Source organism: Salmo trutta, chromosome 6, assembly GCF_901001165.1.
Source record: "Salmo trutta chromosome 6, fSalTru1.1, whole genome shotgun sequence".
Classification (NCBI taxonomy): domain Eukaryota; kingdom Metazoa; phylum Chordata; class Actinopteri; order Salmoniformes; family Salmonidae; genus Salmo; species Salmo trutta.
This window is the reverse complement of record NC_042962.1, coordinates 59,425,707-59,450,395: the sequence shown is the minus strand read 5'-3', so window position 1 is coordinate 59,450,395 and position 24,689 is coordinate 59,425,707. Positions and strand designations below refer to the sequence as shown.

Sequence of the window (24,689 nt, the reverse complement as noted above, 5' to 3'; positions counted from 1 at the left end):
TGGAACATGTTGTCGTGCCGTGGGTTGGTCTGATTCTAAAAACCAACGCTTATGGAGCGTAGGCTTCTCCAGTCTAGTCCTGTCAGATCTATGAAAAACCAATGGGAAAATAAAACCAGCCCAATTTATTTGAAATCATTTCAAATACAGGGCTTGATTGAGCTTAACCTGGCACATGAAACCAATAGAATAGCTGCAAAACTGCCAACACCGCCCATCTGGCACACCTGGCAGGCTAAAGTAAACCCAGGACTGACACCATGAATCTTATCTAGAAATGGGACACCATACACAGAATTTATAGTTTATTACAGTTTATTTGAAATAAACAGCAACTGAAAATATGTTCAATTAAAAACTGATACATTTCACAGCTAAAGGGCCTACACAGTAAGCAAAGAAAACCGTCCTTCTGCGTCACTATCTGTCCGTCCGTGTGCCAAACTACACCACAGGGTAGTTAGAGGCTTCGTCACCATGGTCAGTGTGTGGTGTCAGTCACTCTAACCCTTTGATTTTTACAGATCTGGAGTGTATGAGTAGGTATCAGTGGTGCAGCTGCCACCATACAGATCTGGAGTGTATGAGTAGGTATCAGTGGTGCAGCTGCCACCATACAGATCTGGAGTGTATGAGTAGGTGTCAGTGGTGGAGCTGCCACCATACAGATCTGGAGTGTATGAGTAGGTGTCAGTGGTGGAGCTGCCACCATACAGATCTGGAGTGTATGAGTAGGTGTCAGTGGTGGAGCTGCCACCATACAGATCTGGAGGTGGGGGTGATTTGGGACCCGCTGTGTGTGTCAATGGTGCCAGTGAGTCTAGTTTAGGAAGGCCTTCGGTGCATCCTCCTCCTCCGCCTGTCCTGTGTGTGTAGCAGGTCCAGCTTTACGACAGCACGGCGTGGGTGGTTCGGACACCCACCAGATTGTCTGCGCTGAGGGACCTCCTTATGGTCACCTTGCCCAGATCCTTGTATCTGTCCTCACACAGTCTGGAGATAGCCTGGGAACGCCACAACACTTAATATAGCCTGGGAACAACACTTATGTAACCCCAAGGTCACTCAACAGTTAAATCATAACATAAAGACAAGATATTGGCCCCTCCCACCTAGGCACTTGTGTAGATAGGTGTACATTCCCCCTAGCCAATCAGAAGGCAGAGTGGATCTACCTAATTTCTAACACCTATGCAATTGTTTAGTATCTACATGATAGTAGGGGAGTAGGGGCTGGGGTTGTTTCTGAACAGGACTATCATTAAACTCTCCTCTTGCCAAGTAGCAGTGTTTTCATTCCTGCTGTACTAGAAGCTCTCCTCACCTCCAGTTTAGTGGCTCGCTGGTTGTCAAGTGGCTCCAGGGGGAAGTTGAGGTTGTTGTCGTCGGCCAGGGAGCGCAGGTCAAAGTAGTACTTGGCGTAGACGCTGGCCGGCACGTTGATGTTGAACTGAAGCAGCTCCAGGAAGTGCCTCTCCATCTCGTTCCTGTGAGAGGTACAGGTAGAGAGAGAGAGAGAGAGAGGTACAGGTAGAGAGAGAGAGAGAGAGAGGTAGGTAGAGAGAGAGAGAGAGAGGTAGGTAGAGAGAGAGAGAGAGAGGTAGGTAGAGAGAGAGAGAGGAGAGAGAGAGAGTAGGTAGAGAGAGAGAGGGAGGTAGAGAGAGGTAGAGAGAGAGAGAGAGAGAGAGGTAGCAGAGAGAGAGAGAGAGAGGTAGAAGAGAGTGGACAGAGAGAGGGTACGAGGGTAGAGAGAGAGAGAGAGAGGTACAGGTAGAGAGGAGAGAGACTGGAGAGAGAGAGAGAGAGGTACAGGTAGAGAGAGAGAGAGAGAGAGGTACAGGTAGAGAGAGAGAGAGAGAGAGGTAGAGAGAGAGAGAGAGAGGTACAGGTAGAGAGAGAGAGAGAGAGAGGTAAGGTAGAGAGAGAGAGAGAGAGAGGTACAGGTAGAGAGAGAGAGAGAGAGAGGTACAGGTAGAGAGAGAGAGAGAGAGGTACAGGTAGAGAGAGAGAGAGAGAGGTACAGGTAGAGAGAGAGAGAGAGAGGTACAGGTAGAGAGAGAGAGAGAGAGGTACAGGTAGAGAGAGAGGTACAGGTAGAGAGAGAGAGAGAGAGGTACAGGTAGAGAGAGAGAGAGAGGTACAGGTAGAGAGAGAGGTACAGGTAGAGAGAGAGAGGTACAGGTAGAGAGAGAGAGAGGTACAGGTAGAGAGAGAGAGAGGTACAGGTAGAGAGAGAGGGGTAGAGCGTGAATCACAGCAGTCTTATCCTCCATACTCTCCCAGCCTCCTTTTCAAAACGTCAAGATTGAGGATGCAATCAACCGAGGGAAGACTTTGAGATGTACCTGGCCAGCCAGGCAAAATCTAATTTTATTGATTACATAAGACGATGAGTTTTGACCCACATGGCAACATCCAATTTAACGATGCACCTCCTAATATTGATTTATGAGGATGTTCACAGTTCAGTCTTGGGTGAGACAAAACAAATTCCTGCACACTTCTATGGAGACCTTTGTCAGCAGCATCAATCTATTAAATTGTATTAATATAGTCCTATGAAAAAGGATGTGCCACAAAGAGCCCAGTAGCCTGTCCTACAGCCAGTAAGAAGCCCACAGCCTGAATCCTAAAAGTACCCCGACACCCCCCAAATTCAACTGGACTTCCAAGCCACTTCCCACTGCTTTTTTATATTCTTCTCTCTAAATCAGGGACTGATTAAGACCTGGGACACCAGATGGGTGCAATTAATGATCAGATAGAACAGAATATCATCAGAGTTGAGCACTGCCCTAAGCACTTAGATATGAGAGGATTGGAGAGCTGTAAGGATGATGGTAGTCGTCCCTATTGCTTACACCTATCCATCCCTCAGATCTAATGCCTAAAGGTTGGGGTGACTTGTAAAGGTGAGCAGTCATGGGGACAGGTGAGTGGACAGGACAGAGGCACACTGACATGTCCTCCACGGTGATGTCCTTGAGGATCTGGCAGTAGTCTACGTTCCACACGGCCTGGTCGTCCCACACCTTGGACGCCAGCAGGATGGCGCCCAGTACGATACGCTTCCAGTTGCACGGACAGATGTCCATCTCTGCATAGGTCAGCAGACGCTCCAGGTACACCTTGGGAAAGGATGGACACACAGTCAATGAGACTCATCTGACGCTGCTGGACACACAGTAACACCGTTACCAGGGCCAGGTGTTCAGCAGGAGACAATAGATTATTATGCAGAACAAGTGTCTCTTTTACTCACGTCAGCTCTCAACACGCCACAACATTTAACTACTAAACATGCCCAGAGTGAAACTCCCTGCCATAGGGCAACTGCCCGGTGGCCTCCTGCCATAGGGCAACTGCCCGGTGGCCTCCTGCCATAGGGCAACTGCCCGGTGGCCTCCTGCCATAGGGCAACTGCCCGGTGGCCTCCTGCCATAGGGCAACTGCCCGGTGGCCTCCTGCCATAGGGCAACTGCCCGGTGGCCTCCTGCCATAGGGCAACTGACCGGTGGCCTCCTGCCATAGGGCAACTGACCGGTGGCCTCCTGCCATAGGGCAACTGACCGGTGGCCTCCTGCCATAGGGCAACTGACCGGTGGCATCCTGCCATAGGGCAACTGACCGGTGGCATCCTGCCATAGGGCAACTGACCGGTGGCATCCTGCCATAGGGCAACTGACTGGTGGCATCCTGCCATAGGGCAACTGACTGGTGGCATCCTGCCATAGGGCAACTGACTGGTGGCATACATACCAGGGTGACGATGGCACACTCAGCAGTCAGCTGGGCCGAGCTGAAGAGCGTGCGGACGAAGCGGTAGATGAGCTTGTGTTCAGGGTCCACGCTGTAGTAGTCTTCTGGAACCTTCTCTCTCTGAGGAAGAGGAGGCCTGGCCAGTCAGTCTGACAGGAGGCTTAGTGTGCACACACACACACGGACATACAGTATCTACTTCCACCTACTCACCGTTAATGGGTGGATCTTCTCATCGAAAATGTCCAGAGAACGGTTTGAATCCCTGATGAGGGGGAGAAAAAAAGACTGAAGACTACTACTACAAGCCCACACAGAGAAAGACCACACCTTCATTACCATGTTACTATGACAACACACCTTCATTACCATGTTACTATGTCACTCAAATGAAAACACCTTCATTATCATGTTACTATGGTCACCACACCTTCATTACCATGTTACTATGGTCACCACACCTTCATTACCATGTTACTATGGTCACCACACCTTCATTACCATGTTACTATGGTCACCACACCTTCATTACCATGTTACTATGTCACACAAATCAAAACACCTTCATTACCATGTTACTATGTCACACAAATCAAAACACCTTCATTACCATGTTACTATGGTCACCACACCTTCATTACCATGTTACTATGGTCACCACACCTTCATTACCATGTTACTATGGTCACCACACCTTCATTACCATGTTACTATGGTCACCACACCTTCATTACCATGTTACTATGGTCACCACACCTTCATTACCATGTTACTATGGTCACCACACCTTCATTACCATGTTACTATGTCACCACACCTTCATTACCATGTTACTATGTCACCACACCTTCATTACCATGTTACTATGTCACCACACCTTCATTACCATGTTACTATGGTCACCACACCTTCATTACCATGTTACTATGGTCACCACACCTTCATTACCATGTTACTATGGTCACCACACCTTCATTACCATGTTACTATGGTCACCACACCTTCATTACCATGTTACTATGTCACCACACCTTCATTACCATGTTACTATGTCACCACACCTTCATTACCATGTTACTATGGTCACCACACCTTCATTACCATGTTACTATGGTCACCACACCTTCATTACCATGTTACTATGTCACCACACCTTCATTACCATGTTACTATGGTCACCACACCTTCATTACCATGTTACTATGTCACCACACCTTCATTACCATGTTACTATGGTCACCACACCTTCATTACCATGTTACTATGTCACCACACCTTCATTACCATGTTACTATGTCCACCACACCTTCATTACCATGTTACTATGGTCACCACACCTTCATTACCATGTTACTATGGTCACCACACCTTCATTACCATGTTACTATGGTCACCACACCTTCATTACCATGTTACTATGGTCACCACACCTTCATTACCATGTTACTTTGTCCACCACACCTTCATTACCATGTTACTATGTCACCACACCTTCATTACCATGTTACTATGTCACCACACCTTCATTACCATGTTACTATGGTCACCACACCTTCATTACCATGTTACTATGGTCACCACACCTTCATTACCATGTTACTATGTCACCACACCTTCATTACCATGTTACTATGGTCACCACACCTTCATTACCATGTTACTATGTCACCACACCTTCATTACCATGTTACTATGGTCACCACACCTTCATTACCATGTTACTATGTCCACCACACCTTCATTACCATGTTACTATGTCCACCACACCTTCATTACCATGTTACTATGTCCACCACACCTTCATTACCATGTTACTATGTCACCACACCTTCATTACCATGTTACTATGTCCACCACACCTTCATTACCATGTTACTATGTCCACCACACCTTCATTACATGTTACTATGTCCACCACACCTTCATTACCATGTTACTATGTCCACCACACCTTCATTACCATGTTACTATGTCACCACACCTTCATTACCATGTTACTATGTCACCACACCTTCATTACCATGTTACTATGTCACCACACCTTCATTACCATGTTACTATGTCACCACACCTTCATTACCATGTTACTATGTCACCACACCTTCATTACCATGTTACTATGGTCACCACACCTTCATTACCATGTTACTATGTCACCACACCTTCATTACCATGTTACTATGTCACCACACCTTCATTACCATGTTACTATGGTCACCACACCTTCATTACCATGTTACTATGGTCACCACACCTTCATTACCATGTTACTATGGTCACCACACCTTCATTACCATGTTACTTTGTCCACCACACCTTCATTACCATGTTACTATGTCACCACACCTTCATTACCATGTTACTATGTCACCACACCTTCATTACCATGTTACTATGGTCACCACACCTTCATTACCATGTTACTATGGTCACCACACCTTCATTACCATGTTACTATGTCACCACACCTTCATTACCATGTTACTATGGTCACCACACCTTCATTACCATGTTACTATGTCACCACACCTTCATTACCATGTTACTATGGTCACCACACCTTCATTACCATGTTACTATGTCCACCACACCTTCATTACCATGTTACTATGTCCACCACACCTTCATTACCATGTTACTATGTCCACCACACCTTCATTACCATGTTACTATGTCACCACACCTTCATTACCATGTTACTATGTCCACCACACCTTCATTACCATGTTACTATGTCCACCACACCTTCATTACCATGTTACTATGTCCACCACACCTTCATTACCATGTTACTATGTCCACCACACCTTCATTACCATGTTACTATGTCACCACACCTTCATTACCATGTTACTATGTCACCACACCTTAATTACCATGTTACTATGTCACCACACCTTCATTACCATGTTACTATGTCACCACACCTTCATTACCATGTTACTATGTCACCACACCTTCATTACCATGTTACTATGTCACCACACCTTCATTACCATGTTACTATGTCACCACACCTTCATTACCATGTTACTATGTCACCACACCTTCATTACCATGTTACTATGTCACCACACCTTCATTACCATGTTACTATGTCACCACACCTTCATTACCATGTTACTATGTCACCACACCTTCATTACCATGTTACTATGTCACCACACCTTCATTACCATGTTACTATGGTCACCACACCTTCATTACCATGTTACTATGTCACCACACCTTCATTACCATGTTACTATGTCACCACACCTTCATTACCATGTTACTATGTCACCACACCTTCATTACCATGTTACTATGGTCACCACACCTTCATTACCATGTTACTATGTCACCACACCTTAATTACCATGTTACTATGTCACCACACCTTCATTACCATGTTACTATGTCACCACACCTTCATTACCATGTTACTATGTCACCACACCTTCATTACCATGTTACTATGTCACCACACCTTCATTACCATGTTACTATGTCACCACACCTTCATTACCATGTTACTATGTCACCACACCTTCATTACCATGTTACTATGTCACCACACCTTCATTACCATGTTACTATGTCACCACACCTTCATTACCATGTTACTATGTCACCACACCTTCATTACCATGTTACTATGTCACCACACCTTCATTACCATGTTACTATGGTCACCACACCTTCATTACCATGTTACTATGTCACCACACCTTCATTACCATGTTACTATGTCACCACACCTTCATTACCATGTTACTATGTCACCACACCTTCATTACCATGTTACTATGGTCACCACACCTTCATTACCATGTTACTATGGTCACCACACCTTCATTACCATGTTACTATGGTCACCACACCTTCATTACCATGTTACTATGTCATCACAAATCAACACAAAACTCCTCCTTTTACCTCACCATATCTCTACATCTTTTTTCTCACTGTTTTTCTCATGAAATGAATGACAGATAGAACCTACCTGTTTTTTATGTGATAGTATATAGCCAACGTGACACTGGAACAGAGAGAGACAAGACGGTGAGTTCTTACAATGACCGCCTCTTTTCTGCTCTGTCGTGTGTGTGTGTGTGTGTGTGTAAGGAGGACTCACCATTTGACCGTACTCTTCAGGTTGGGCAGGCTGACCGTGCTATCATCAAGGAATATTGTGGAGCAGGAGCTGTACTTTTTAGATAACCCAGGAGACGTCTAGGAAAAGGGAGTAGTTGTTAGTCAATGGAACAGGGAAAAACATAGCATCACTTCCTGACATCTCTGCATTAGTATCAGTGGATGTCCATGGGTAGCCATAGTAACGCACGACTGGAAAGATGGATTTACTCACGTGATGATTACTTAAGTAGTTACTTCTCCTTTTCTCCCGCACTGGAGGAAAAAAAGTCAGACAAATCTTAGGTCAGGTAGTTCCCTGAACGTGTTGAATAACTATCTGACTGACCATTAGACAGACTTTCCTGTTGTCCATACCACACCTGGGACGTGATCTGCATGGCACAACGTTGTGGGACGTTCGTAATATATTTCTTTATCTGTAGAACAAGCGTGCCCCTCTGACATGTAGAATAAGAAATCACGTCAACTCTATTCATGACATTTCTATCTGCGCCGTTCCATGATAAGCAGAGGATACAGCCATGAGAAGGAGAAGATCCCCATGCCATCTGTGGCGACATGCTGCACGGAGCCTTCACTGTGCACTGCCACTTTAAGAGCGCATCAGCAGTCAGGAAGGGGGAGATAAAGATAGCTCTTCCGGTGCTCTGTGGAGAGCTCTCGGTTGGCGCGGCAGTTTGACAGTGTGTGCAACTCTGCAGAAGTCTTGTTTATTTTCAGCATACTTAGTAAAGTGTTGAAGTGGAACGCCGGTGTTTGCTCTCTAGGTGGTGGGTGTGGGAGCGCTCCTGTCATTGATCACATGGAGTGGTAGCAACATTGTTGCGAAACTTTGACAAACAAACCAACCATCAGGTGTATCCGACGGACAGTCAGTGCAACTGCAAGCCTGAAGTCAACAGCTAAGACCCCTTTCTCTCTGTGCTTTACACTGCAGCACTCTTCCCCCCCATACACTCCCTTTGATGTTCAGTGTCCCTGGACTATTATTGCCCCGCCAGATGTGTTCGGGTTGACATTTTAGTTAAAGGGAGGTTGCGTGCGAGTTTATTGTTGTTTGAACTGTATTGATTTGGTACTATTGACATTTTGCAGAGAATAGTTGACATTTTAAGGCCTTTGTTTTGCCTATGAATACCCCCCCTCCCTGGGAGGTTAAACCGAATATTGCACATTTTCTAAGGGTTATGAGTGGGTTCTTTCTTGTCAATTGTTTCTATGAACTTGCCTTTTTAAATTGCTCTGCACATTATTATTGTAGGAGGTATTATTGGTTGGGTTACCCCTGTGCTGTGACATGTGTTTTATATGGTGGGTCTTACCCTTTCCACTTGCTATCTGGCCAACAGTCTACACTCTAGACAGTCTCTCCTGCTGATGTGTGTTTCTGGTAGCAGAACTCCATCTATCCTACTCTTTACCTTTCAGCAGGGTTAATACCTGCCTGCCTGGCGCCAGAACAAAAAGTATTTTATTTACCCCTCTAACAATACCGCTACACACTTACCATCAGTCTGCGATTTGTTGAGGAAGATTGTGCTGGCTCTGGCATTATCGGATGGGTTGGACTCCTGCGCCAATTCTGAAAGAAACAAGAAATACACACTTAGCCTCTTTTATCACGAACGCCATAAGAAATGCACACGTATCCCAACTATATGCACCATTTATATCTTAAAAACGGCAGAGTGAGATACAGTATAATACTGACTGATTACAGATCAGAACTTCCGGGGGTGCACCTTGTGACTTGACATTGACACTCACTATACTGTGGGAAAGGGGGAGACCTAGTCAGTTGTCCAACTGTATGTATTCAACTGAAATGTGTCTTCCGCATTTCACTCAACCCCTCTGAATCAGAGAGGTGCGGGGGGCTGCCATAATCGACATCCACGTCTTCGGAGCCCGGGGAACAGTGGGTTAACTGCCTTGCTCAGGGGCAGAACGACAGATTGACCTTGTCAGGTCAGGGATTCGATCCAGCAACCTTTCGGTTACTGGCCCAACGCTCTAACCACTAAGCTACCTGGCTATAGCTGAAGCATAAACAATGCTGGATACTCTGCAGGATATCTTGGAATAGCTGAACCAATATGACGACTGCACAATCAATAGTGCAACAGGTCATAAGCTGATGTGTGATGTATGCATTGTGCGTTAACAGCAAGCAATATCTTCCTTTCCCCTTTCACGCATGTCTTGGCTGTTCAGAGAGGTGTGACCATGACGTATACCCCTCCACTCCAGCTTATCCGAAAAGTACACCTACCATCCGGGACCTCTCTATCGCTGATGTGCTGCAGATAGGTGCCCGTGTCCTCGCTTACGTCGTCGCCAGTGGTGGTTATTGGGTAGTCGTCGAGCTCGACTGCTCTCCTCGCAAGCTTTGGACTCCCACCGGGGGACATGCAGCATGACACTGTAGCCCCCATGATTGAACAATTAGCTAAAGTCCTACCACTGACTACACCCCAGAAATGTGAAAGAACCGTCCACTCGTCTATAACATCAGACAGAACCTCTGTCAGTGATGTCTGGTCTCAAAATGACACATTCAATTTTAAATACATGAGTAGCAGCCACATATCCGGGTTCATATCTACAACACACCATTCAAACTGAACAGTTGAATCCCTATCATTTTCAGGGCGTGTGCGCAAAGGCATGGCGAGTAGCGCATTGATACGTCGGCCAGATACAGGCTTGACCACTAAACTAATCTAAAGGCTGGCAACGCTAGGACGCCGGTTTAACCGTTAATTGCAACACGTTATACTCGGTTTTAAAAAGCCTAGCTGAAGCTGCTAGACAGCCGATACAACGTTAAAAAATATTAATCTGGTCTTCATAAACCAGACGTAGTTTGCTAGCAACTAGCTGGCAAGCTATTGCTAGCTAGCCCTGCACCCGGCTAACGCTAATCCAGGCTTCAGCTAACTGGCTACTTATGCCGGTCCACTTGATTTAGCTATTTTTGCGATGCATTGCAGTCAGAGAATATGCCGAATTCCTTCGTCTCAACAAAAGTTCCCGGTATGGTCGTTCACCGTACACAGAAATGTATAATGCTCAGATTTGACACGACTAGCTAGCCTGCTAACAGCTGATTCCCACGCCAGCCAAAGCCAACTAGGAAGGAACGCCCTCAAGAACGGCCCATTTTGACGCACGTCAATTACCATTGGCTGTTTACCAAGATTAATAATCGTTATTTGACAGAGATTGGTGAACATTGTCATTTGACAAGTGTCAGCGCTACGATTTTATTATCGCGAGAATATAGACTTGTTCCACTTCCTGATAAGAAATCGTTCAGCGCTGTATGAATTTCAATATAACTAAAAGTTATATATTATATTACATGTCCATGGTCTTCTTTGGACTATGGCGCTTGTACCATATGATGGGAATTATTTGCCCGTGTTCTCCAAACTACATAAATCGTCTGCCGAGTTCCATTTTGCTGACCACAATGTCAGACTAACCCAGGACTGGAATCAACTCGGAGTAGCTGCTGTCGTTTGGGATGCAGTGAGTGATCATCGTTGGTGTAAGACTGTACATGCTTTGCCGCATTTAAAAAAAAATCGTGCCAATTTTAATTCCAATATGAATTATTCAATCACCTGTTGAATGACAGGTCGTCGTCTTGAGTGTGACAAAGATGGAGCCAACTATGGTACGATTGATTCTGCCACAATTTACCGATACTGTTCTCTCCTTACATCTGTTTTTCTTTCTGTCAGGCGGTAGTAATGTGTATGTACCTGGAGCTGGGGCAGGTCGAGCTGACGGGGAAGGTTGCCATCGAGCTGGGGGCAGGCACTGGACTTGTGGGCATCGTGGCAGCTCTTCTAGGTAAGAACTCACAGGGGAAACTGGTAGGAGACTTGCACTACAGGGCCAAACCAAGCTGAAGTGGGTTGGCCTGATTACTATATAGTTGAGCTGATGTGGGCTGGCCTGATTACTATATAGTTGAGCTGATGTGGGCTGGCCTGATTACTATATAGTTGAGCTGATGTGGGTTGGCCTGATTACTATATAGTTGAGCTGATGTGGGCTGGCCTGACTACTATATAGTTGAGCTGATGTGGGCTGGCCTGATTACTATATAGTTGAGCTGATGTGGGCTGGCCTGACTACTATATAGTTGAGCTGATGTGGGCGGGCCTGATTACTATATAGTTGAGCTGATGTGGGCTGGCCTGATTACTATATAGTTGAGCTGATGTGGGCTGGCCTGATTACTATATAGTTGAGCTGATGTGGGCTGGCCTGATTACTATATAGTTGAGCTGATGTGTGCTGGCCTGACTACTATATAGTTGAGCTGATGTGGGCGGGCCTGATTACTATATAGTTGAGCTGATGTGGGCTGGCCTGATTACTATATAGTTGAGCTGATGTGGGCTGGCCTGATTACTATATAGTTGAGCCGATGTGGGCTGGCCTGATTACTATATAGTTGAGCCGATGTGGGCTGGCCTGATTACTATATAGTTGAACCGATGTGGGTTGGCCTGACTACTATATAGTTGAGCCGATGTGGGTTGGCCTGATTACTATATAGTTGAGCTGATGTGGTCTGGCCTGACTACTATATAGTTGAGCTGATGTGGGCTGGCCTGACTACTATATAGTTGAGCTGATGTGGGCTGGCCTAATTACTATATAGTTGAGCTGATGTGGGCTGGCCTGATTACTATATAGTTGAGCCGATGTGGGCTGGCCTGACTACTATATAGTTGAGCCGATGTGGGCTGGCCTGACTACTATATAGTTGAGCCGATGTGGGCTGGCCTGATTACTATATAGTTGAGCCGATGTGGGCTGGCCTGATTACTATATAGTTGAGCTGATGTGGGCTGGCCTGATTACTATATAGTTGAGCTGATGTGGGCTGGCCTGATTACTATATAGTTGAGCTGATGTGGGCTGGCCTGATTACTATATAGTTGAGCTGATGTGGGCTGGCCTGATTACTATATAGTTGCTGGAACCATTCTGGAAAGGACAATGTGAAAATAAACCATCAGAGCCAGAACTGTTTGGGTTGGCCCTACAGCGTGGATCAGGCTCAACTGTTAGAACTGCTAACCGTGCAAGCCTTCTCTCCAAAGGTGCCAAAAAAGTGACCATCACAGACCGTGAGCCTGCCTTGGGCTTCCTTGCAGCCAATGTGAAAGAGAACATTCCCCCGGATCAGCTAGGAGCAGTGGAGGTCTCAGAACTGACCTGGGGCCAGGGATTGGAGCGCTATCCCACAGGAGGCTTTGACATAGTGCTGGGAGCAGACATTGTTTACCTGGAAGACACATTTCCATCATTACTGCAAACGATGGAACACCTCAGCTCAGAGAGTAGTGTAGTACTACTGGCCTGCAAGATCCGCTACGAGCGAGACACTAACTTCCTGAGCATGCTGAAGCAGCACTTCACAGTACACGAGGTGCACTATGACAAGGAAAGAGACATTCACATCTACAAGGCTGTGAAGCTTCCAGCAAGGAGAGATCTGTAGGAACCAGTGACTGATGGGGGATGTGAGGAGTTTGAATCACAGTGGATGGATCAATGTGCTGTCAATCATTGATGGTTCAGGGAGCTACTACTCATGAATGGACAGCCAGTAAGATGGTTCATGGAGGATGGTTTTGTTTCATGCAGGGTTGTGTCCAGTAGGGAGAAAATATGGAGCCACAACCCAGCTACTATGGGTGACTGTAATTGTCTTAATTTCATTCATCCTTTTTTGATAAAATGGATTTGAAAACAAATTAAGACATCTGAAAAATAATACCAGAAACACATTTATTAACAGCTGCCAAAAACAAATAGTAGAATCTGTAATATAATTGTTTTTGCTTTTTTCATACAAGTGAATGCTGACATTAAGAAATACAATGTTTACAAAATATGAACAAAAATGGCAAGTGTTTTAAAAATAAGATGCATATACGTTATTTATGACAGATGGCTACGTAAAAACAAAATAATATGGCATTCTGTTATCCAATCGAACAGAAGACCAGGTTCAGTAAGCAAATGTTATGGAACATTGCTGATAGAAATATAGTGAATAGAGCTGACATGAATCCTTATTTTACATGTCAGAAAGGCATGTCTGTTCTACAAAACAGTTCTAGCTGAACATTTTTATCTGTTCCATATTGTTGTGAGCTGCTGAACGCGCCCCTGGTGTAATCCCACGTTTGTTGACTGAGTTGTCAGTCTAAATGACAGCGATGGATCCCAAAATCCAGGTCTACGACGTCACTGCAGACCCAAGCAAACGATCCCTTTTAACTACATGATAGAAAATGCTTCTTCCATTGTCCTATCAGAAGTGTTTGAGGCACAACAGATGAAAAAGTGTGATTGTGGGGCTAATCCTAACTTTCACTCTACAATCCCATTGATGTCAATGCATGATGATTAAGTTAAGTGGAAGTTAGGATATCCTCCAATATGATTATGCCTTACGCCTGTTCAGGCCATGGAGAAACAAACACACACTGCCTCAGACATCGTATACATTACATGAATGCCTAAAAGCACACTATACAACACCCATAGTCTACCCTTCAGTCATATTTCACAACTCCTCCTGTCAGCTGCGTGGTAGCTCAGTTTACATTAGCACAACTCTTTAAAAGGTACTCAGCGAAATTACTTTGCCTCGAGCAGCACCGGAGATATTGAGATGAGCGAGATGCAACACTTTGCTCTCACACAGTATCTGCGCATGTGCACAGGTTCACTTCACGTTGTAGTGGTAGCCACAGCACCAAAACAGCAGAGAAGTTGAGCCTCTCGCTTCAACGCTCTTAGTTGTTGTGGAAATTGACCCACTATACTGTTTACATTCTGCATCTACGTCATATTGCTGAGATTACCTTTTAATGCCTGTTAGTTGATGCAGACAATCCACCCACAATCCATCTCTTACCCCAAAACAGCCACCAGATGTCTTTTCCCGACTTAGCAATGCTGAAAAACAAGTTTGCAAGCAGAAAAATTCAATACATGATAACCCAACTCAAGCTCAAGGATAATACATTTCATCTGACAGTGGTTGGGATCTACATAAAGTGTTAGTAAGTAACAGAAGAGTTAAAGCAATCAGCCTAAATACTGAATAGTGTAGCACTCCAAAAAATGACAATTTTTCCAAAATAATTTTCAACGTGTGTTGCCAGATGACGGTCCAAACTCAATAGTTGTATAGGGTAGTTCATGGTGGGCAGAGGGGTCATAGTCCTCCACGGCTGGTGTTCTGGTATCTGACATCTTGAGACTGGGGACTACTGGTTAGTTAGCAGCAGTGGTGTTGTGGATATACACGATACCTACCACTGTAAGATTCCACTAGGGGCTCCATTCTATTGGTGGAGAAACAGTGTGTGCTCCACCTCATCCTTTTAGGGTACTCATGATGGAAGGTACTCATGTCATCCTTTTAAGGGGTACCTATGAGGCCATCCTTTTTAGGGGTACTCATGAGGTCATCCTTTTTAGGGGTACTCATCTCATCCTTTTAAAGGGGTACTTGTGAAAAAGTGGAGAAATTGTGAGGTTTTCCTTGTTCTTTTTCCTCTTTCTGTAGGTCTTATAGACTGGTAGAGCTTTTTAAAAAGAAAAAGATAGAAATGGGGGAGGGTGCTGCCAGATGCATGGCTCTGTGGTGAGTCTCTGTACATGGGGGGGTGGGGGACACTACTCTGATTTGTGGCAGTACAAGTCTTTAAGTGACTTCAGTTCCTCGATGAGGGTTTTGTTTTGGTTCTCCAGAACGGCCACACGGTTCTCCAGACACTTGACGTACTCCTTCTTCTTCCGGCGACACTCCCGGGCCGCCTCCCTGTCACACACAGGTATGGACAGTCAGTACTGTATGTCCGCCTCAGCGAAGCAAATCTTAACACGATCATCATGTTACTCATCTTTTCACTTAGCATTACCTCAGCTTTATTATGTAGGTATAGAAATAGGAGTTCCATATCAACAACCTGCTAAATGTACACCTACATTATAGGTCTACCATTCCACCCAACAGCCTTCATTAAAGTGATCAACATAACCCTAGCTAACAGTGCTACAGTATCTATACCCTCTACTCCACCTACCTGTTCTTCATCAGTCTGACCTCCCTCTTACGGGTGACTACAACCTCTGGGCCTTCCTGGCCGGACAGGGCGGGAGAGGAGGCCATCACCATCCCAGGAGTCATGCTGCTGGTGTTGGCCGTACGGATCTGGTAGGTCTGCACTTCTCCAGAGGCAGCTGGGAAACGGAAGGGATCGTAGCGTTACATGTTGGTGTTTACGTCAAGAAATTGTGGACATACAGGAGTTGTTTGTGTTGTGTGACTGCATATGCAGGAAAGAGGTTCTGTTTAGAATGTACGAGCAGAACAACTGACCCCGTAAGAACTAAAACTTGATTGAGGCTGGGGCCTCCCATGGTCCAAGACTTTCTCACCTTGCATTACCACCTGGTTGCTGGGCACCAGGATTTGCTGTCCATCGGAGGTCTGGGCATACTGCAGGATGGTGGTGCCCTGCTGGGCGCCCGCCGCGTTGGTCATGGTCAGGGTCTGCATCCCCTGCATGCCATCCGTACCGTTATTGGCCAGTTGGATGGCGCCGCCCTGGGTGATGGCGACTGCAGAGGAGGAGGCGGGGTTAATGGATGATGGACAGGTTAGGAACATTGCAATGGTCTGCTCGGTCATGTTCAGCAAGGCAAACAATAGCGAAACGTTTTGAAATGGAAAATTAACATCTGTCATTATTGGACATGTTCAGGTAGAACCTTCATTTAATTCAGATTTAAAACATTTCTCCCTACTGAACATGACCCTATTTCCACTATAGTCATTGACCATACACTACTCATCAAATATAAAGTAAGTAAGCCAACTAAGCTTGTCCAAACCAGAACAAGCAGGCAGTCTTCACATATGTCCATGATGAAACTGGAGTACGGGTGAAGTTGCCCCTAGATGCTGATCTTGGGTCAGTTTAGCATTTTCCCCTGTAGAGGGGATTGGTGGAGGAGAAGCTGATCCTAGATCTGTACCAACAGGACCCCGCCTCCGCCCGGAGCGATAAAACTGAGGATGGAATAGGGAGGGGTTACGTACTGTACTGGCCGCTGGCCGTCTGATAGATGGGGCATGATGTGGGCATGGCAACGGTGGTGATGGCGGGGGTCGAGTCGTCCTCCGATTTCTCCTCCTCGATCGGCGGGACCGCAGACACGTCAGACGACAGGTCGTTCAGGATCTTCCTGCAAGGTATAACAAACACAATCCCAATCAATGTCTCGGACTCTCAGTCAACAACGTGTCATCAGATTTCATTCACAGCCCAATCAGATTCAAAATTGCACCCAATCTGCATTAAAAAAATTATCCCAATTTGGCAACACTGAGTCAACATGACAGTCATGTTGCGATTGGGATTCTTTTGCTGCCACCCTGAGGCTGTGACAGTGGCCCTGTGGAGGAGCGGTACCTGTAGGAAGGACGTCTGGACAGAATCTCCCTCCTCTTCTGAGAGTCTGTCACACTGTCCACCGACTCCTGGGAGTCCTGGGAATCCTCTGCAACTGTTGAAATCTGACAGGGTCAAACAAGAATTGCAGTTTATAGGGTGTCCAATCCAAAACTTTTTTTTTTGACCAATGGGTAAAATAATATCATAATCCATTCGAAAGTTTTTACCCTTGTAGGATGGTCAGAATTAGGGTGACTAAATCAATCGAGGCCAGAGAAGAAAAAGCTGCAAAAAAGCTGGAAAATCACTTTCCTGTTGAACTGATCTTTCTTCTAGAATCCAAAGGACATGAAACAATAGAGGTAAGATGGATATCCACTTTTCATATGCATTCAAAATTCCTGTAATTTCCCCAAGATATCTCACAAAAACAAGCGTACCTCTGAAATGTCAGAGCAATTTTGTTTTTTTACCAAAGCCTTTTACATTTATTTCAGCTCGTGCCATGCTAATTTAGCTTTTTGCGACCCACGGAAACAACTTTGACCACAAAACGTAAAATTCTCAAAAGTCATTACAGGAAACTTGCACCGCTATGTGAACAGAGCTTGGTGATTATTAGATGTATTAGGTTCTGAAATCCAACTTTTTAGATATCATTAACATGGGTTAGGGTTAGGGAACACATAAGAACACATTCTTATTTTCAATGACGGCCTAGGAACTAGAGGTCGACCGATTAATCGGAATGGCCGATTTCAAGGTTTCATAACAATCGGTAATCGGTATTTTTGGCCACCAATTTGCTGATAAAAAAAATGTATAAAAAGAAAAATGATTGATTATCAATTATTATTTTTTTTACACCTTTATTTAACTAGGCAAGTCAGATTAAGAACACATTCTTATTTTCAATGACGGCCTAGGGACGGGGGTTAACTGCCTTGTTCAGGGGGGATTCGATTTTGCAACCTTCCGGTTACTAGTCCAACGCTCTAACCACCTGCCTTACATTGCACTCCACGAGGAGCCTGCATGGCAGGCTGACTACCTGTTACGCGAGGGCAGCAAGAAGCCAAGGTAAGTTGCTAGCTAGCATTAAACTTATCTTATAAAAAACTATCAATCTTAACATGATATTACTAGTTTAACTAGTAATATCATTAACCATGTGTAGTTATCTAATGTGTCCTGCGTTGCATATAATCGATGCGGTGCCTGTTAATTTATCATTGAATCATAGCCTACTTCGCCAAACGGGTGTTGATTTAACAAGCACATTTGCGAAAAAAGCACTGTCCTTGCACCAATGTACCTAACCATAAACATCAATGCCTTTCTTTAAAATCAATAAACAAGTATATATTTTTAAACCTGCATATTTAGTTAATATTGCCTGCTGACATGAAATTGTGTCACATCTCTAGCGCTCATTGCACGCAGAGTCAGGGTATATGCAACAGTTTGGGCCGCCTGGCTTGTTGCGAACTAATTTGCCAGAACTTTACGTAATTATGACATAACATTGAAGGTTGGGCAATGTAACAGGAATATTTAGACTTAGGGATGCCACCCGTTAGATAAAATACAGAACGGTTCCGTATTTCACTGACAGGAAAAACGTTTTGTTTTCGAGATGATAGTCTCCGGATTCGACCAAATTAATAACCTAAGGCTCGTATTTCTGTGTTATTATGTTATAATTAAGTCTATGATTTGATAGAGCAGTCTGACTGAGCGGTGGTAGGCAGCAGCATGCTCGTAAGCATTCATTCAAACAGCTCTTCGCTCTGCTTCAAGCATTGCGCTGTTTATGACTTCAAGCCTATCAACTCCCATGATTAGGCTGGTGTAACCGATGTGAAATGGCTAGCTAGTTAGCGGGTGCGCGCTAATAGTGTATCAAGCGTCACTCGCTCTGAGACTTGGAGCAGTTGTTCCCCTTGCTCTGCGTGGGTAACGCTGCTTCGAGGGTGGCTGTTGTCGATGTGTTCCTGGTTCGAGCCCAGGTAGGAGCGAGGAGAGGGACGGAAGCTATTACACTGGCAATACTAAAGTGCCTATAAGAACATCCAATAGTCAAATCGTATAGAGAGAAATAGTCCTATTATTACTATAATAACTACAACCTAAAACTTCTTACCTGGGAATATTGAAGACTCATGTTAAAAGGAACCACCAGCTTTCATATGTTCTGAGCTAGGAACTTAAACGTTAGCTTTCTTACATGGCACATATTGCACTTTTACAACACTTTGTTTTTGCATTATTTAAACCAAATTGAACATGTTTCATTATTTATTTGAGGCTAAATTGATTTTATTGATGTATTATATTAAGTTAAAATAAGTGTTCATTCAGTATTGTTGTAATTGTCATTATTACAAAAACATTTTTTTTTTTTTTTATATAAATCGTCCGATTAATCAGTAGCGGTTTTTCTTGGGTCCTCCAATAATCGGTATCGGTGTTAAAAACATAATCGGCCGACCTCTAATTGATTTGCTATATTACTGTATGTGACCCACACCAACCCTCAAATAGCTGCCATCAGAGATTCTCTGCTATAGATTAGATCAGTTCATTAGTCACATGCAGAGGGTCACTCATGTAATTGAAGGGTACAGTGAAATTCTTAAAAGCTCCAACAGTGCAGGTCAAATATACCTGTTGCTGCCTACTACCAAGGCCTATTGCATGTACCTTCCTATGTATATCACAATAGACTACTGTTATGGAGGGAGGAATGGGGCTCACCTGAACAGTCTGCACTTGAGGCGACTGGATGACTGAAGGCTGGGCGGCCTGGATGACCCCGTGGACCTGAACCGTCTGACCGTTGGGTAGCTGCACCAGGGTGACTGTGGGGCCGCTGGAGGAAACCTGTCCTGCTGCCATAGACACCTGCAGCAGAGACGCAGATTTAGAAACGGCTTATGAATGTGGGCTATACATGCACCTTCCAGGGCCTGGTTTCCCAAAAGCATCTTAACTTCTTCGGGGTAGGGGGCAGTATTTGGATATTTGGATGACTGCTAGTCAGGCCTAGAAGCTAGGATATGCATATAATGGGTAGTATTTGATAGAAACTTCAGCGTGTTTTCTAAAACGGTTTGAATGATGTCTGTGAGTATAACAGAACTTATTTGGCAGGCGAAACCCCGAGGACAAACCATCCAGGATTTATTTTTTGAAGTCACTCTTTTTAATGGGTTTTCTACGGGGATCTAGATTTCTAAGGCACTTGCTTGCAGTTCCTATCACTTCCACTGCATGTCAACAGTCTTTAGAAATTGGTTGATGTTTTTCCTTTGAGAAATGAAGAAGTAGCCTTGTTCAGAACGAGGATCGAGTCTAGTGTACTGTTGTGGTTAGGGCGCGTGACCTGAAAGCTCGCGCCACTTTTAAAAAAAATCCGCTATTGAAGGCAGTTTATCACGTCTTAAATTTTATCGATTATTTACATAAAAAAATACCTAAAGTTGTATTAGGAAAGTTGTTTGAAATGTTTGGACAAAGATTACAGGTAACTTATTAGATATTTTGTAGTCATGTTGCGCGAGTTGGAACCGGTGTTTTTCTGGATCAAACGCGCCAAATAAATGGACATTTTGGAGATATAACGGCGAAATTAATCGAAAAGGACCATTTGTGATGTTTATGGGACATATTGGAGTGCCAACAGAAGAAGCTCTTCAAAGGTAAGGCATGAATTATATCGTTATTTCTGAGTTTTGTGTCGCGCCTGGCGGGATGAAATATGATTGTCTGTGTTTGTTTGATGGGGTGCTGTCCTCAGATAATCGCATGGGTTGCTTTCGCTGGAAAGCCTTTTTGAAATCTGACACTGTGGCTGGATTAACAAGAAGTCAAGCTTTAATTTGACATATTGCATGTGTATTGTCAAGAATGTTAAATATTTTCAATTCTGTAGTTTGAACTTCGCGCTCTGCAATTTCACTGGATGTTGGCCAGGTGGGACACTACCGTCCCACGTACCCTAGAGAGGTTTTTAAGGCCAAGTTCATTTTAGCACAATATGGCTCTAACGATGGACTTAGCATCAAGATGCTTTTGGGAAACTGGTCCATCTTTTTAACCTTTATATAACTAGGCAAGTCAGTTAAGAACAAATTCTTATTTACAATGACGGCCTACCCCAGCCAAACCCTAACCCAGATGACGCTGGGCCAATTGTGCGCCGCCCTATGGGGCTCCCAATCATGTCCGGTTGTGATACAGCCTGGAATCGAATCAGGGTCTGTAGCGACGCCTCTAGCACTGAGATGCAGTGCCTTAGACCGCTGCGCCACCCAGGAGCCCAAAATCCACATAATGGTTACAATCAAAGACCATGAATAGAAGTGATTGATTATTCTTCATGTCAGAGAACAGTTCTGCTCTTCTACATAACATATTTATTTCTGAACATTCTACAATGTTGTGCCCTGCTGAACGCAGCCCACATATGGAGGCTCCCTACACGCATAGGCTGCATTTACACAGGCAGCCCGATTCTGAGATTTCTTTAGACCAATCATATCAGCTCTAAAAAGATATGACGTGATTGGTCAAGATAAATTGGTGGGGAAAACATCAGAATTGGGCTGCCAGTGTAAACGCAGCCATACAGACACATACATGTACACAAGAAGTAGGGCCTCGTAAAGAATTTCCACCAGAGGATCAATAAAGTTACATTTGATTCAAAGTGTCTGGCAACGTTGATGAGGGTACTGTACCTGGGCCAGTGTGATCTGCTGGGCCTCAGACTCAGAAACAGCTGTGTCACCACCCTGCTGTGTATCGGCTCCCGCTTCCATGGTCATTTAGTTGGCTGGATTGGCGGGTGGAGAACTCTGGAGAGCCTGTGAATGTAAGTTTTTACACAAAATGTCAAATATTGGTATGGGTGTGGATTTAATTCAGGGCTCTCCAACCCTGTTTCTGGAGAGATAAAGTTGTGTAGGTTCACGCCAATCCTGTTCCTGGAGAGATACCATCCTGTAGGTTTTCGCTCCAACCCCAGTTGTAACTAAACTGATTCAGCTTATCAACCAGCTAACTATTAGAATCAGGTGCATTAGATTACGGTTGGAGCGAAAACCTACAGGACAATAGCTCTCCAGGAAGAAGCTTGATGTGAAACCCTACAGGATGGTAGCTCTCCAGGAACAGGGTTGGAGAGCCCTGATTAAGTGATGTTATGCACTGACTATGTGATGTTTCAGGTCGTGGCGTTTGTGCCCCTGTCTATTCATACCAGACCAGGTTTGTTTAAGTGATTGTAGGCTACACCAGACATGCTCTGGATAAGGGCGTCTGCTAAATGACTTAAATGTAAATGCAGTATTATGTGTGAATATCTGAAAGTATGGGAGATACTATCCCAAACCATAAGTAACGTTCCTAAGGTAAAAATGTGTTCTTCATTGACTGTGTTGCTCAATGTTTATCAAATAAGTTCCAACATTGTATCAACGTAATGATTTTATGACAACACTAGTTTTAAAAGTGCATTTTCAATTTACAGTATAATATGCAGTACATCATCATTTCCTAACACGATACCCTGTTATTGCCGCCTTTTTCCAAGTAGTTAGCTAGCAAAAGTATATAGCATTGTTAGCTACAAAGATAACAGTAGCTAGCTGACACTTGCCTAGCTATACTAATAGATAAGAAAAAAATACATTTAACCAAATGGTACGAAATGTATCCATGTTCATATTGTTGCTCGATATTAAAGCTTTGTGGTAGCTAGCTAATATCGACAACCTGGCTAACTAGCTATAGCTGCTAGCTAGCTAGCGTAAATATACAAATGTGTCCCATGCGGTAAAAATCAAGAGTTTTAGCTTAATTCATTTTCATCTGGTTAATTTAACGTTGGCTAAATATGGCACTTGAATCGATGTCTTTATCTAAGTCTGCTAATGTAGTATGCTTATTCAAGACAACCACGCTGTGTTTGTAGACGGACTATCTTGCAAGCTAACGTTAGCTAGTTCTTTGGGAGGGAAATGTCTGTAGCTAAGCAGATATACTTGGGCTGGGCTAACATTCTATACCGCTAGTTAGCAAGTTAGGCATTCGAACCTACATGTTTTTTTTGTGGTTGCCAGCTGGCTATGTAGCTAGATGGCCAAACTAGGTCTGCTAGCCAACATGCTGATGCTATAATTACTGTGGTTGCAATCTTTACGAGGACTCAAGCCTCACTCCCATTTTTCCAGTACCATTCTCACATAGCTGGCTGGCTAGCTTTGTAGACTGACTCAACATCGTGTGGCTCTGCAACACCGCCGCCATGATCTCTTTGTTAGATTTGGAGCGATTTCTCCAACACACCAGGGCTTTCTTCTATCCCCCTCTCCGTATCGGATGCTTACCCGACACAGACTCGCTTCGTCACTCCCGGGTCCTCCGAGCTCCACTTTTATTCAGACCGACACGTAAGAGACCGCGTCAGGCTACACCTCTGTCGCGTCACCGAGATGAACAACAACACGGAGAACGAGGGAGACGACGAAAATCAGTTCTATCGACAGGGCTCGAATTTGAACGGAAAATGACGAAATGCACACGAAGAATACCGACAAGTACGAACATTGGCGGAAGTGTACGAAATGTAGGCCTAAATAAAAGTGCGCTTGTGCGACATGTCAGTCGAGCACATGAACAGCTGTCAATCAAAGACGTCGTATAAACAGAAACTAGAACATCTTTGTTATATATTAGGAAGCATGAGCAGTAAGTATGCTAAAAACAGCATTGTATTGCCAGTAGAACTGATTCTAAAATCTTAAATAGACTATTTTGTACATAATTGTCACCAGTGATAAATCAATAGGTATATTCCAAATGTTCCCTAACCAATTTGCTCATAGGCTAGATATATTTAAGTATTTTTGTGAGGGATACATTTTTGTGAGGCTGTTGGAAATGATTAAATGAAACCAAAGACTGTGCTTTGCCATATGATTACATAGGAAGGGGAACCAGCTTCTTAGCCCAGATGGGGGTGAGATTTCCCTAAAAACTTACCTCTTCTTTTTATTTCTTTATATTTTTTATTTCACCTTTATTTAACCAGGTAGGCCAGTTGAGAACAAGTTCTCATTTACAACTGCAACCTGGCCAAGATAAAGCAAAGCAGTGCGACACAAACAACAACAGAGTTACACATGGAGCAAACAAACATGCAGTCAATAATACAATAGAAAAATCTATATGCAGTGTGTGCAAATGAGGTAGGATAAGGGAGGTAAGGCAATAAATAGG

The 24,689-nt window shown here is 44.3% G+C and overlaps 3 protein-coding genes across 6 annotated transcripts; 1 reads left to right on the top strand and 2 right to left on the bottom strand.

Moving 5' to 3' along the window:
• Positions 1-297: 297 nt before the first annotated feature.
• On the bottom strand, positions 298-11,024 carry LOC115196469 (cyclin-Y-like protein 1). The gene is made up of 10 exons (XM_029757329.1): positions 10,172-11,024; positions 9,407-9,481; positions 8,111-8,151; positions 7,877-7,974; positions 7,745-7,780; positions 3,973-4,024; positions 3,760-3,879; positions 2,962-3,128; positions 1,325-1,487; positions 298-1,004 (listed from the first exon to the last, which is right to left on the bottom strand). Exons 1-10 carry the CDS (start codon positions 10,332-10,334, stop codon positions 888-890), a joined length of 1,032 nt encoding a protein of 343 aa, XP_029613189.1. The 5' UTR covers positions 10,335-11,024; the 3' UTR covers positions 298-887.
• Positions 11,025-11,039: 15 nt separating this feature from the next.
• Positions 11,040-13,822, top strand: LOC115196472 (protein N-lysine methyltransferase METTL21A-like). Its single transcript, XM_029757334.1, has 3 exons — positions 11,040-11,433; positions 11,649-11,760; positions 13,026-13,822. The coding sequence occupies exons 1-3, from the start codon at positions 11,287-11,289 to the stop codon at positions 13,424-13,426; spliced, it is 660 nt and encodes a 219-aa protein (XP_029613194.1). The 5' UTR covers positions 11,040-11,286; the 3' UTR covers positions 13,427-13,822.
• On the bottom strand, positions 13,705-23,950 carry LOC115196470 (cyclic AMP-responsive element-binding protein 1). Of its 4 annotated transcripts, none has more exons than XM_029757331.1 (8): positions 23,798-23,950; positions 22,148-22,273; positions 20,163-20,309; positions 17,424-17,527; positions 17,051-17,196; positions 16,387-16,569; positions 16,032-16,188; positions 13,705-15,766 (listed from the first exon to the last, which is right to left on the bottom strand). In XM_029757331.1, the coding sequence occupies exons 2-8, from the start codon at positions 22,232-22,234 to the stop codon at positions 15,622-15,624; spliced, it is 969 nt and encodes a 322-aa protein (XP_029613191.1). In that variant the 5' UTR covers positions 22,235-22,273; positions 23,798-23,950; the 3' UTR covers positions 13,705-15,621. The 4 variants fall into 4 exon arrangements, with proteins under 4 accessions (XP_029613191.1, XP_029613190.1, XP_029613192.1 ...); XM_029757330.1 differs by lacking the exon at positions 23,798-23,950 and adding an exon at positions 23,645-23,791; XM_029757332.1 differs by lacking the exon at positions 23,798-23,950 and adding an exon at positions 23,654-23,791.
• Between the last annotated feature and the right edge of the window lie 739 nt (positions 23,951-24,689).